The sequence below is a fragment of the Protopterus annectens genome, chromosome 4.part1, assembly GCF_019279795.1.
Source record: "Protopterus annectens isolate FY-2018-M chromosome 4.part1, PAN1.0, whole genome shotgun sequence".
NCBI classification, from domain to species: domain Eukaryota; kingdom Metazoa; phylum Chordata; order Ceratodontiformes; family Protopteridae; genus Protopterus; species Protopterus annectens.
In genome coordinates this window covers 966,759,323-966,774,338 of record NC_056734.1, presented here as the reverse complement: position 1 = coordinate 966,774,338, position 15,016 = coordinate 966,759,323, and the positions used below count along the sequence as shown (strand labels likewise).

Below are 15,016 nucleotides of genomic sequence, written 5' to 3'. Positions count from 1 at the left end.
CCTCAAGGAGTAGGAATAAGTAACAATGCGTCAGATTGGCAATCAAATGCATTAAAGGTGGATGTACTACCAGCTAGGTAACTACACACTCTATATATCTGTCACCCATAACAACGCCTCAGATTGGCAATCAAATGCATTAAAGGTGGATGTACTACCAGCTAGGTAACTACACACTCTATATATCTGTCACCCATAACAACGCCTCAGATTGGCAATCAAATGCATTAAAGCTGGATGTACTACCAGCTAGGTAACTACACACTCTATATATCTGTCACCCATAATAATGCCTCAGATTGGCAATCAAATGCATTAAAGGTGGATGTACTACCAGCTAGGTAACTACACACTCTATATATCTGTCACCCATAACAACGCCTCAGATTGGCAATCAAATGCATTAAAGCTGGATGTACTACCAGCTAGGTAACTACACACTCTATATATCTGTCACCCATAATAATGCCTCAGATTGGCAATCAAATGCATTAAAGGTGGATGTACTACCAGCTAGGTAACTACACACTCTATATATCTGTCACCCATAACAACGCCTCAGATTGGCAATCAAATGCATTAAAGGTGGATGTACTACCAGCTAGGTAACTACACACTCTATATATCTGTCACCCATAATAATGCCTCAGATTGGCAATCAAATGCATTAAAGGTGGATGTACTACCAGCTAGGTAACTACACACTCTATATATCTGTCACCCATAACAACGCCTCAGATTGGCAATCAAATGCATTAAAGGTGGATGTACTACCAGCTAGGTAACTACACACTCTATATATCTGTCACCCATAACAACGCCTCAGATTGGCAATCAAATGCATTAAAGCTGGATGTACTACCAGCTAGGTAACTACACACTCTATATATCTGTCACCCATAATAATGCCTCAGATTGGCAATCAAATGCATTAAAGGTGGATGTACTACCAGCTAGATAACTACACACTCTATATATCTGTCACCCATAACAACGCCTCAGATTGGCAATCAAATGCATTAAAGCTGGATGTACTACCAGCTAGGTAACTACACACTCTATATATCTGTCACCCATAATAATGCCTCAGATTGGCAATCAAATGCATTAAAGGTGGATGTACTACCAGCTAGGTAACTACACACACTATATATCTGTCACCCATAACAACGCCTCAGATTGGCAATCAAATGCATTAAAGGTGGATGTACTACCAGCTAGGTAACTACACACTCTATATATCTGTCACCCATAATAATGCCTCAGATTGGCAATCAAATGCATTAAAGGTGGATGTACTACCAGCTAGGTAACTACACACTCTATATATCTGTCACCCATAACAACGCCTCAGATTGGCAATCAAATGCATTAAAGGTGGATGTACTACCGGCTAGGTAACTACACACACTATATATCTGTCACCCATAACAACGCCTCAGATTGGCAATCAAATGCATTAAAGGTGGATGTACTACCAGCTAGGTAACTACACACTCTATATATCTGTCACCCATAATAATGCTTCAAAGTGGCAATCAAATGCATCAAAGGTGGATGTACTACCAGCTAGGTAACTACATACTCTATATATCTGTGTTAGGAAAATGTGTAACTGCAATGCAATATGTAGGCTTAGTGTTTGTTTGTGTCTTTCGGCTTTTCCCGGTTAGGGGTTGCCACAGTGGAACTCCGGTCCACTAATGATTGGCAGTAGAGTTTTACGTGCTGGCTTGCCGGGCCTAACGCACAACCTTCAACGAAGGAACACCCGTTCACGCATGTCGCCACACAGAAGAAGATATGTAGGCTTAGTGTATTAAAATATATAACTGCAATATGCAGGTTTAGTGTATTAAGGGTTAAAAGGAGTTAATACATTTATTCTGCTTATTCTGTGTGAAAATATGCAGCTGCTAGAAGCTCTGAAAAGAGAACAATGGATGTCTGTAAATCCACCATGGTCAGCAGAAAGTGTATTGAGGCCAGGACTGTACCTTGAATGTATCATATCAGAACTAGAGAAAGAATTGTGAGAAACTAAGGGAAGCTGAAACAAACTCAAGGCCAGGTTGTTTTTCTCAAAAAACATGTTTTTGCAAGACAGCAATTATTTGACCATGTCAGCTGCAAATCTAATAATAGCATCTTTCTGTGAACTTGTAGAAAACTGTATAAAAACTGTAGGCTGAACTATGGAAAATCAGACAAACCTTGTACCTACATGCTCTGTTTCCTTGCTGCAAGTAATAAAGGGTGCCTTGCTTGAACCTAACGTGCATTGATCTTTGTGTTTTCCTTTACAATCTGTCACCCATAACAATGCCTCAAAGTGGCAATCAAATGCATCAAAGGTGAATGTACTACCAGCTAGGTAACTACACACTCTATATATCTGTCACCCATAATAATGCCTCAAAGTGGCAATCAAATGCATCAAAGGTGGATGTACTACCAGCTAGGTAACTACACACTCTATATATCTGTCACCTTCCAGGCAAGTTAAGGTGAATGGGGACGGTTTTATAAGGTTTATACAATAAATCCTGAAATACTGCAGTAGGAATATGCATTCAATATTTCATTAGAGTTAGGCTTTAGATCATGTGAACATTTGATATACATATCAAACTAAATTATATTATAACAGGATAGAGTTTCACAGCAGGCTTTCTCAGAATATAAATATCTCACTGAAGAGACTAAGTTTGGCTGAATGAATAACCTTGAAAAAAATAATTTTAACCAAGTTATGAACACAGAGTAATGCATGAAGCACTCCAATTTCTTGTTTATATTGCCTGGTGAATCATCAGGTTACTCAGATACCTCCAGTTTATGAGCATATGGCATGTCTACAGTAGCATTCCACAGCAGTCTCAAAGTCTGTACTTCTCATATTATACGTTTGTTATTTCTTTTACAAAATGTGGAATTCTAACTTTAAAGATTTCATATCACTCTTCACAATATATTTTATTGTAGGACTAATATTGAATCACTTACTGCACCAGTCATTATTGCATGGCATTCTATGAAGGGAAATAACTGTTTTGTGATTAACATGGGAATGTGTAGTAAGGACTGGAATGAATGTCACTTCTAAAATTACCTTTCCTCTTGCTGCTTCTTTTGTTTCTTCATCCATCCAATCCAGTTCATGAAGTCGATGATCAAGCGCATGTTTAATGTCTTCTACCAGCTGTTGGACCTTGAGCAATTAGACCAAATCATGTCATCAAATGTTACGCCAACATTTTCCCATAGAGATTTCTATATTTATAGCTTACTTTCTTGCAAATTTCCATAAGTGGTTTGTGCTAATATATGGTATTTTCCTTTACACACATTGACAGTAACTATATTATCATTGAACCATACCATGAAGTAGCTTGCAAAACAAGAAGACAGCAGGATCCCAAATACTGCAACAAAGTATCAGATGCAGTTAGAACATTCTAAGTAACATACACTCACAGGGTTTGATTCTGGGCGGGCACACATTTTGTCGGCTGCTCACTAGTAATCACGTATCTTCTCTCTTTTAGTTACTTATCAACAAAATAACACACACTTAATGATGTTAGATATTCTTTAGCCATTCCTTTTGAGAAGTTGTTCTAGGTACCATTTTGTGCGTGAAAGGACTCTTCATACAACTGTACCATACACTGTAATGCATGTCATTACCTGTTTATTGTACTGAGCTTTGCAAGTATTTTAAATCATTGTGAATCAGTTTCATATAATTTTTTTTTCTTTCTTTCTTTTCTCTCTTACTGGAAGAATCAGCCAATCCTTATGAAAGATACCCACAAATATAAAACAAAGAAAAAATAATAATCATTTTGTCCAGTACAGAAGGCATGAAAAGTACAGACATTTTAATTCAGATATCATCTTCTGGATATAACCGACACACATGCAGCTGAAGAATCTAATATAAAATGGTGGGAGTTAACAAATAAGACAAGTACACTCGTAATTTTACCTTGTAGTCATAATTTTGAATATTGGTACTCTAGACAAAGATGAGAATCCTCTCTCTCACCAGAAATATTATCATACATGTGTCTACTTCAGAAGACTGAAATACCAGAAGACTGAATCCAAAAGACTTAAAATTCAAAATACAAACACATTTTTAATGCAGGGGGTAAGCCCCCTCCCCCTGTAACCCTCGTGTGGGGGGCACACACCTTCTAACTATATATCAACTCCAAGACTGCACAACAGTGGAGAAGGCACAAATTCCATCATTCAGTATTTTGAATTTTCAGTCTTTTGGTTTTTCAGTTTTCTGAAGTAGACCCTCATATATTTATGGGTCCCATTTGTACGTTATCGCAGTTTATATAGATTGGCAAAATAATGGATCATTAAGCACAAGTATTCTTTTTCTGTTCTAAATTGTGTGTGTCTGGGAGGGGGGGGGTCTCTTTAGGCAATTTATTAGCATCTAGCCTCAAAAGGTAATTACAATTTAAGCCCCTTTTCTACATGCCTAGCAAAGGTAAGTAATGTCTTTCGGTTTTTACCGGTTAAGGAACGCCACAGCAGAACTCCAGTCCATTAATGATTGGCAGTGGATTTTTTTACGGTGCTGAGGTACTAGCCCAATGCCCAACCTTCAAAGAAGGCACACCCATTCACGCACGCACCTACCTGCATGTCTTTAAATGTCACTCGACCGTGGGGAGGACATGCAGACTCCACACAGAAGGTGCTCCAGCCAAGAATCGAATGGGAGAACCTCTTGCTGTGAGGTGACAACACTACTGCTGCACCACCGCGGCTGTCAAATTGTCTTATTTGTGGGGCTTCACTTTTTGAATACTGGAAAAGGCTGAACAAGTGTTGTCTCCATAAGTATCTAATGAATCCAGAAAGGAAATGCAGGAATGGTTCAGAGAAAATTGTGTAAGATGGAACTAGGCCCTGCTAGTCTGTATTTCTATATCCTGGAGTTTTGGATGATTTTCAGGGGTGCTTGTAAAGTCTACAGTTTTACCTAAATCTCTAACAGTGTAAAGTTAGAAGACAGGCACTGAGAGTATATTACAGAGGAAGAGTATTTTCATTAATTCTTGTCTGGATATAAGACTGTGACAGTTAAATGGTGGTGGGGGGGTGAGGTTAGCAGGCATCATAATCACATCTACATCAATGGTTATGTGCAGGGCAGTTTTTTTAGCCTCATTTACTTTATTCATTCTTCTGATAGCCAACAATACTGGCTGCAAGTCTGAGTGCTTCAGAGGCCATTAGAGACATGTGAAATTAAATATAGTTCAATATAGTTAAATGGATATTGCTTGAAAAGGTAGATGCCTCTTGTTTTATGGTTTCTACAATCAGCTTGTTTAAAGATGACATATCTGACAGGGAAGCCTTTGGCAGGCAGCATTTTCTGATAAGGCAGATTAGCACTTCATGAGTCATAGTTACATCACTCAACAATGATTATCACTTTAGTATCATGGAGCATTAATGCGAATGGGAAGTTTGTCTCTTTCAGTATAGGGAAACAGCGATCCTTGATGTGGTAACTGCTGCAGGAACCATTTCGATTCGGAGAATACCTTAAGCTAGGAGGCTTGGGGTATGAAGTGGCATCTCATATTTCTGTGAGAACTGGTGCTGGCAAGTAGCAGCAACTATGATGTGGAGTCAATTGTGATCTATGGCAGTCATTGGGAGTTGGCAGGCCAACAAAGACTCTTTAGTGGTTACCAAAGCTTGATGACCTCTTGTTGGCCATGGCAAAGAAATCTTAGGACATATTTTACAGGTTACTTGGAGGTACTTTGTAATAATTTACAACATTATAACCTTTACATGAGACAGAACAAATGCTTCTTTCTGACTGATTTCCTTTGTTATGAATAAACTTTTTTTATGAACTTGAGAGCTCTGCCAGACACATCTCCTTATGTTGTTTCATTTAAGTCGAAAAATGTCTGGAGCATTTCTCCCCGGGCCTCTGCTGAAAACTGGCTTCATTCCAAGTCGGACTTTCCCGGTAAACAAATGTTAAATAAAATAAAAATCACAAGGGATCACCTGATTTGCCCCCTCTGATCTTCTCGAAAAGGCATTGTAATCATTATGCTCTTAAAATATGAATTGCACTAGGAGCTGTCAATGGTGCAACAGGTAGCCCACTTACCTTTGGTGCAGAAAGCTATGATTTCTATTCCCACATCAGGTACATCAAATGCTGACAGTGCAGTGCACCAAAAGGATGATGCTGCACTCCTGTGTGTGCAGTCTTTTTGATGAGGCATTAAACTGAGGCCCCATTGTTATGATTTGGTGGTAGCTCAGGTGGACGTAAAAGATCCCATGGCATCTATCAAAAGCAGAAGGGGTCTTTTAATAAGTACTATATACATCATACATTAGCACCACAAATAAATCATTTTAATAATTCATAAATAATTTGATAGATACAATAAATAAGTGCATGAGCTAAATATCTACATCACTGAAATTATAACACTTGAATACTTCAAACTTTATATCCTCCACTCTTGTTGCTACAGCCATAATCTTATTTTTGATATTGTCTCTGCCAAATTCCAAACTTTACAATGCCAAACCTCATTAAGTCTTACATTCTAAATATTCCAAATTATTCTAAACAAAAATGTATCCATCTTTTTCCCCTTTTCTACAATACACACAAATTATAATTTTTACATCTAAATCCTCCACCATTTTATTACCAATCTTAAATCCAATAAAGAATTTTCCTACATTTTTAACTTTCCTACATTGTTAAAAAATATGCTCTGTTGTCTCATTTCATTACAAAATAAACACAATAACCAAATTCCCCTTAACTGTTAACTTACTTATACTTAATTTCCATAAGAAGTCTTGAAACTCTAACATATTTACAAATCATTTTTCTCTTCCTTGCATTAATGCCCCTAATCATTTCCAAGGATTCACAATGTAACCCCTCCTTACAATATCTTCATACCATCCCCTTCAAGAATCTTTTATATCTCTAACATTCAACCCCCACAACTTTAGTTTCAACTGATAATCACACATTTCTCCAATTCCCACCAATCTTTTCATTTTCTTTCTATTTATGCCAACTCCTCTTTCTTTATTCCTAAAAAAATATATATAAATTCAAAGATGAAAAATATACAACTTGATTAGTAAACCCTAAACCTACTTCATTGTCTTTAAATACAACACTCCCCTCTTAACTGGATTCAAACCAGAACCCCAAAACAAATTAGTTTAAAAGCTTACTTGGCAGCTTATATATCCTAGACAAATATCAAATTAAACTTAAAAATCATTGAATTAATCAATAATACCTTTCTTCCAATGTCTTTAATTTTCCCTGTTACACTATTCCATTTTTCTTCAAAAACCCCACTTTTTCGAAATTTAATATCTAACAAATTAAATTCTTTCATACTAAGCACAACCCCCTATATCACAGATTAGTTTGCAAAAACAGAACTCTTACCTTTAATCAGTTTTAAACCTAAGTTGCTTAATATTTTATCTGCACATTTTAACATCTCCCTCAGCCACCATCTAGTCTTAGCAATAATAAATATATCATCTGCAAGAAATGCAATTTAGAACACATATTCTACCTTTCACAACATGCTTTCTTCTTAGTCACGCATTCTGCAACTTTCGGCCGACTGCATTCATTACTAATAAAAATAACATTCCACTTATTGGGCATCCCTCCCTCACCCCTCCCTCCATCACAATAGTCAAGCTTAAATATCCATTTACCAGAAATTTCACAATAGCATTCCTATAAACTGGCTTTATCACATTCAATAACCTACCACTTACATTACATCCTTTTAAAATATTCCACAAACAATGCTACTCTAAGCAATTAAAAGCTTTACTAATGCTCCCACCACCAAAAATACTTCATTATCGACACTTAAAATATCATCCACCACTTCTCTTACCATAATCAATAATTCTTGAGTACCTATACCTTTAACACCAAAAACACTATCCCCTAACACCTCACACAAAACATTATTTAACCTAAACTGCATAATCTTTATATATATTTTAGTCTACATTATTAAGCATAAGCCGTCAATTCTTTAAATGTTCCTTCAGCCCTTTCTCTTTCCATATAAATTTAATAATCCTGTCACGCAACTCCTTATTAACTTCCTCCAAATCTTTAAGTACTTCATAACCCATACCATCCATCCCAGATACAGACTTTGTATTTACTTTACATAACACACAATCTAACTCATGCTTCTTAATATCTTGTCTAATTTACAAAGTACTTTCTCAGAAAAACTTCTAACTCCTCAGTTAACTCCTTGATAATCCCACTATTTCATATAAATTTTTCTAACAGTTTTCAACTTCACAAAAAAAGTCTTCCTGTCTAAAAAAACTAAAGCAATCCGTATTTTAACCATCTTTGATAAGAACAGAGATATTTCCTTTTTTCTCCCTTTCAAGTAATACCTCTGCCTATGCAATAACTTTTCTCAAGCTTTTTTTTATTTTTTTAACAAGACATTGTTTCTTTCTAAATTACTCAACATCTCACTATATCCCCAACATACATCCTTATCCCTACGTCTCTTTTTCATTTCCAACTCTAAATACATTTTTATACTTCTCTTCAGATGCTAGCCAACATTCTTTCTATAATACCTAAATTTCCCCTCAAAGATCTATGTGCTGCCAAAAAATATTTTTCTCCTCTTTAAATTCCTTCATATCACAATAATTACTACAAGTCTCTTCATTAACCTGCTTAATTCTGTATTGTATCCATATTCCAACCATATTGCCTTATGATGATATAAAAAAAAGTTTTCTAAATCTCCCTCACCTACCTCACACACTATCTCAGACATCATATAACTATTTCTCATAATTTAATCTGCCAGATTTTATGACCTCATTTAACTTCTTCACATGTATTCCATCTTTCCTCTTACCATTCCTTAAAGAACAATTAAAATGCCCCATTAACACTACTCTCACATTAATTACCACATAGGACTTCTAAACACCACTTCTCTTTTCTTTACCTTAGTAAAAGCATATATGCCTAGCAGTTTATATACCTTCATACCACACCTTATATCTACAACTGTAAACCTTCCTAGCAAATCTACTAAAAAATCTAGAACTTTCACCTCTGCCTTAAACATTAACACTACACCTTAGCATCTATTTTTTCCTAAATTCCACAAAACTCTTCCACCCCAGAAAATGTCCACTTGTACTCTATCATTTTCAGGAATAAACCTAATATCTTGTAAGCATGCACTATTCTCAGCATATCGTTTACACCACTGCAATACAACTATTCTCCTTATTCTAACAGTTACATATATAGTCTTCACATTATTCATTACCTTTCTTTCTGAGTTTTGGTGAAAAAGTGTTAAATTTACTCTTTATTACTCTGACTCTAGCCACAAAAGAACTTTTCTTTCTCACATCCTGCAACCCCCTTTCTTCGGAGTTTCAAATTCATCCACAACACTCTAAAGCATCATTTATCAAACTTTCTCCATCTTCATTAACTAAATCCAATTTTCTTTGTTTTCTCTCTCTCCGATATTTCTTCTATGTCTTTAATTCTCCCACCCTCTCTGCTTATGCCACCTCTTTTACCCCTTCCACTCTATTTCTTTTCTCACCATCCCTATGGGTATATTTCATACTTACACTCTCATGATCAAACAAGAAATAACCTTCCCTCTTCCACAGCCTACATTCTTTTTTACAGATCTATGTCAAATTACTAAAGTTTCAACGCTTTGAAATTCATATGGTCGTGACCATATGATTGAAGTTTCTGAACTTTGAGCATTAATAAAATAAATAAATAAATAAATGAAACAAAAAATTCTATTTTTAACATTTTTGCAAGGGGGCAAGCCCACCTTGCACCACCCACATGGGTGGCTGAGCCCCCCCCCACCACACCCTCTGCTAATTAAGTATACCAGCTTTGAGATTGCACTATATTGCAGAAAAGGGTAAATTTCCAATTCTTTGTTATACCGCGACCTCCATTCAAAACGTTAAAAGCTTCAGAACTTCAGTCATATAGTCCTGACCATATGACTTTTGATGTTTTGAAATTTCGATAATCTGATTGGGGTCCTTTTTTTTTAACATATAATCATCACATGCCCTTGCCCTCCACAATGATTACATGATATATTTTTTTTTTTACACTCATTAATTAAATGTGAAAATTCCCCCACAAAAGTAACATCCCTTAGGTTGTCCTGTATACCTAAAACATACATAACACTTGGTATGTTACAAAACAATATAATTTTCCTCTTTCAAAAATATTTCCAATTCCCATCCCTATTACACACCCACTCTGATCATTTGTTTTCTTGATATTTCATATCACTGGTTGAAATTTCATCTGTTTTAAATTGCATAAATACTTTTTATGTTTAGTTTATTCTCTTGCTTAGAAAAAAAAATATTTTTCCATGGAAAACAGTCTTTTTTGATTCACATAATTACAATACTTTGTCCATCAAATTCTCAGTCTCAAAAGTAATGTCAGAAAACCATTCCTTTCCCACATGTATTAATAATCTAATGTCTTTTGCCCCAAAGCCTAAAGGCAAAATGATTTTGTCCCATATAAAATGTCTGTCAATTCCTTCTTTTTTGAAGCTAAAATACACACTATACCTTTTTTAATAATATTAACAGTACCTGTTCTTGCACCACCCTCCTCTCATGCTGCATGAAAGACTTCCTATGTACATAGTTATCCTTACCAGCACCCCCGCATCCATCCTTTCATCTTTTTCTTGCCCAGAAACTTAATCAACCAATTTCTGAATCCTCTGCACTTTCTCCTTTATTTAAAATTTCGGTACGTTTCCGTTATCGGGGCAACACTTTCAATGCGAGCATTCAGCCGAAATCCAGAACCTTGACATGTCTGTCGACCACATGTGTGTAAAAAGTATTTGTCTTAAAAAATTTTTCTAAGCAAAAAATGAAGTTATCTGGGTAAACTGTCCACATGCCTGGTTAACGGATGTGTCTTGCTACTGGATTTCAGCTAAGCAATGGCATTGAAAGTGCAGCGAGAAATGCTAAGAAAAGTAAATAAATGCAGCAAATGTGGAAACCGTGGGCTTTCTTCATTTTTTATTTCTGTAGCATATCCAATCGTTATAATTGCCCTACCAGAAAGGAAAAATGAATGGTCTCCCTGTACAGTGTCTTCTTAGTGTTAATGTCCTGTGTGCGGTACCCAAGTCATGAGGCAATTGACTATCACAGGCAACACCTCCGTGCAAAGTGCCTGTCAGTTCCTTCCCCCACATTCATCTCGCCAGGCTGTCCTGAAAATAACATTAAGTATGACACGGAAAAGAAGGAAAATAAGGGACACTTAGCCCCCCAAAAAAGAAAAATTTTCACTGTAAAGTTGAGCCATTCATACTTTGAGAGAATGCTTTAAAGTGTTCCCTTTTACGTGACATTGTGTTTTTATCAGTAATTTGCTCCTGTGGTTGCTGAGCCCCGAATGCTGTGTATTGTCATGTCTGTAAGGAGTTACTACAAACCATGTAAACTGGATAAAAGTTATAGAGGAAAGATGACTTCTACATTTTTGAGACATGTTAACATAAACACCTAAAAAATGAACAGCTGAAAGATATGTAAATAGCGTAGTATCGGAGCTCAGCAACCGCTTTAAAGGAGTTGCCCCGATAATGGAAAAGTACCAAAATTTCACTCAAAACAGAATCAGGCAAGACACTTTCCTCAACCTCCATAAACTAGCATGTGACTCCTCCTGACACACAGCTAATCACTGGCTGTTTGCAATATCCACATTTTCATTTGCAGCCTCTTTCCAAACTCAAAAAACCTTTTCTTTTTTTTCCAGCCACAAAATATGTTCCCACTGCTCCTTCACCATCCTACTTTTGCTACTCTCAGATGCCACCTATTCATCCAGGACAAATACATTCTTCACCACCATACATCTGCTACTCTCAGATGCCACCACTGCTCCTTCATCACCATACGTCTGCTACTCTCAGATGCCACCACACTGCTCCTTCATCACCATACTTCTCCTACTCTCGGATGCCACCACTGCTCCTTCACTACCATACTTCTGCTACTCTCGGATGCCACCACTGCTCCTTCACCACCATACTTCTGCTACTCTCGGATGCCACCACTGCTCCTTCATTATCATACTTCTGCTACTCTCGGATGCCACCACTGCTCCTTCACTACCATACTTCTGCTGCTCTCGGATGCCACCACTGCTCCTTCATTATCATACTTCTGCTACTCTCGGATGCCACCACTGCTCCTTCACCACCATACTTCTGCTACTCTCGGATGCCACCACTGCTCCTTCATTATCATACTTCTGCTACTCTCGGATGCCACCACTGCTCCTTCACTACCATACTTCTGCTGCTCTCGGATGCCACCACTGCTCCTTCATCATCATACGTCTGCTACTCTCGGATGCCACCACTGCTCCTTCACCACCATACTTCTGCTACTCTCGGATGCCACCACTGCTCCTTCATTATCATACTTCTGCTACTCTTGGATGCCACCACTGCTCCTTCATCACCATACTTCTACTGCTCTTGGATGCCACCACTGCTCCTTCATCATCATACGTCTGCTACTCTCGGATGTCACTGCACCAGAAAGTGGAGCAGCATGTGTTACAGCAACAATACAACTTTGCACAATGAGTAGGGGAATTTTCCCAATGCCCTGGCCAAGTTTCCCACAGTGGTAAAAATACCACCTCTGGTCTCCCTGAAAAGAGGCTATTAGCCTAATGGGACTAATGGTGAACAAGGGATAAATAAATAAATACATACATACATAAATAAATAAATAAATAAAATGAACATGTCCATGTAACACTCACCTGATATTGGTAAATGCTTGTTATAAGCTTCACTTTGACACTTTGGACAAACATGGGAAAATTGTCATTTTCAATCATGTACACTAGGGTCAGGCAGGTTTTACATCACATAGCTAATCATGTGATCATATTTTATGAACTGGTACTCCAGCATTAACGGTCCACTGATAATAATTGGGAGAGATGCAAACCTGACAATATTCCATGGAATTTTCTTTTATGGTCCTATGAATGTTTTCTTTTTTTCTAAGAAGGCTATAGAAACTTTCTGTGCTACATAATAAGGTTCAAAGGTAGTCTAAAACAGGGTCATGTGTTTAAGTGCTGTTGATCTCAAAAAGGAGTACCCAATTTCCCAGATCTTATTTGCCTTAGTAAATTGAGGCTTTGGCTTGTAGCATTCAAAATCAATGGGGCGAGAAGCATAGAACTGTCAAGAAACAAGACATAGTACTCTTAACATCGCCACAGTAGTCAGGAAATCCTTCTATGTGGCACACCTCATCACAAAAGGGTTCTCAGGAAAAAAAGAGGTCATTGTTCCCCTCTACTTGGCACGCATTAGACCCATTATAGAGTACAACGCCCTTTTTGGAATGTACCTCACAAGACATCTGCAGCAGTAAATTAACTTTCTTGGGTGGCGTAAGCCAAGGAACCTTGTTGGCTAGGCTTACTTAGGCCCTTGGGCCGATAGCCTAGTACCTACCTATGAACCTTAGTCACTGATGAAAGTATACCAACTATTTTACTAAAAAGGATGAGCTTAATAGAAGTATGTTGCTAGTCAGTGTGGGTAAGCACTTGATTTAATATTTGGATGTCTACAGTGACTTCACAGAGATAAGAAGGAAACTAGAAGATAGCTGGAGAAAGGTAATCAATAAATGCTTAACTCATTGCTTGCTACAAGAGTACAGTCATTAGAAAAGCAGATTCCTGTGTATCCTGTACATGTATACTCATCTTTAAAGGAGAATTTTGTATACTTCTGAAAGGAGTATACTTATCACTGTTTTAAATTCTAACTTCTGAAGTCCTGGTGAAGGTACACACATAGAACTAAAGTAGCATGCTTGCATTTACAAGCATACGCAGTCTAAAAAAGTACTTGCACGACAGGCAGGTGCAAAGGCCAAAAGTAGTAACTCAAAGTCAAAAAAGCAGCCAGCACCAGAGTGAATAAATCCAAATATTTATTTTGACCAAAGAACCAACAGACCGGTTTCGGCAACAAGCCTTCCTCAGTGATAGTGTGACAGTCCATCACTTAACTTAATATAGCCATATGTTAATTGGCTGATTAGTTAATAACAAGGGATAATCAAATGTTTAAAGGCATATCCTATAAATGACAATTATACATAAATACTGAATGCAGAAAGACTAAATATTTTTTATCTTGCTCTGATCTTTAAACTTAAAAACTGTGAGCGTTATCAATTACATATTATATAGAGACCATATTATAAATGATCATTGAGGCCTGGGTTAAACAACCCCCCCCCCCCACACCCAATCTAATGATCCAAGCTTTTTCTTTCCTGTTGAGTATATCATGCCATCCAAATTTATTGGTTCTATTACCCCAGATAGCGTCAATGATTTGAAATTGAAACTCAGCACTAGTGTGGTGCAACACATGTTTATATAAAGCACTAGAAAGACATTTGTTCCTGATGTCACAAAAATGTTCTGACATCCTAATTCTCAATGGTCTAGAAGTCTGGCTAATATAAAAGGCCGAACAGGAACAAGTAACAAGATATATTACCCAGTTTGACCCACAATTGCCAAAACATCTAATCTCAAAAACCTTAGCAGTATTTTTGCTGGAGAATTCTTTAAACTTCATCATATGTATACAAGAGGAACAATGGCTACAAGGAAAAGAACCCTTTAGTTGGTCCCCGGAAAGTGTGATTTGTGTACCCCCCATCTTCACATGTCGGCCTTTCTTGTGTAGATTAAAATATTACCCCAATGTACGGCCTCTCCTATAGGAAAAATTGGCACTCAGATGCAAGAATATTAGTCAAATGTGAATTAGCTAATAAAATGTTCAAATTATTG

The 15,016-nt window shown here is 37.1% G+C and overlaps 1 protein-coding gene across 2 annotated transcripts in view; it reads right to left on the bottom strand.

Moving 5' to 3' along the window:
- Positions 1-15,016, bottom strand: part of ECEL1 (endothelin converting enzyme like 1) — a 2,857,191-nt gene that overhangs the window by 1,167,382 nt on the left and 1,674,793 nt on the right. For both annotated transcript variants that reach the window (XM_044070676.1, XM_044070677.1), the window contains one exon: positions 3,113-3,211. In XM_044070676.1, coding sequence (XP_043926611.1) covers positions 3,113-3,211 — 99 coding nt within the window. The remainder of the gene's footprint in view (positions 1-3,112; positions 3,212-15,016) is intronic.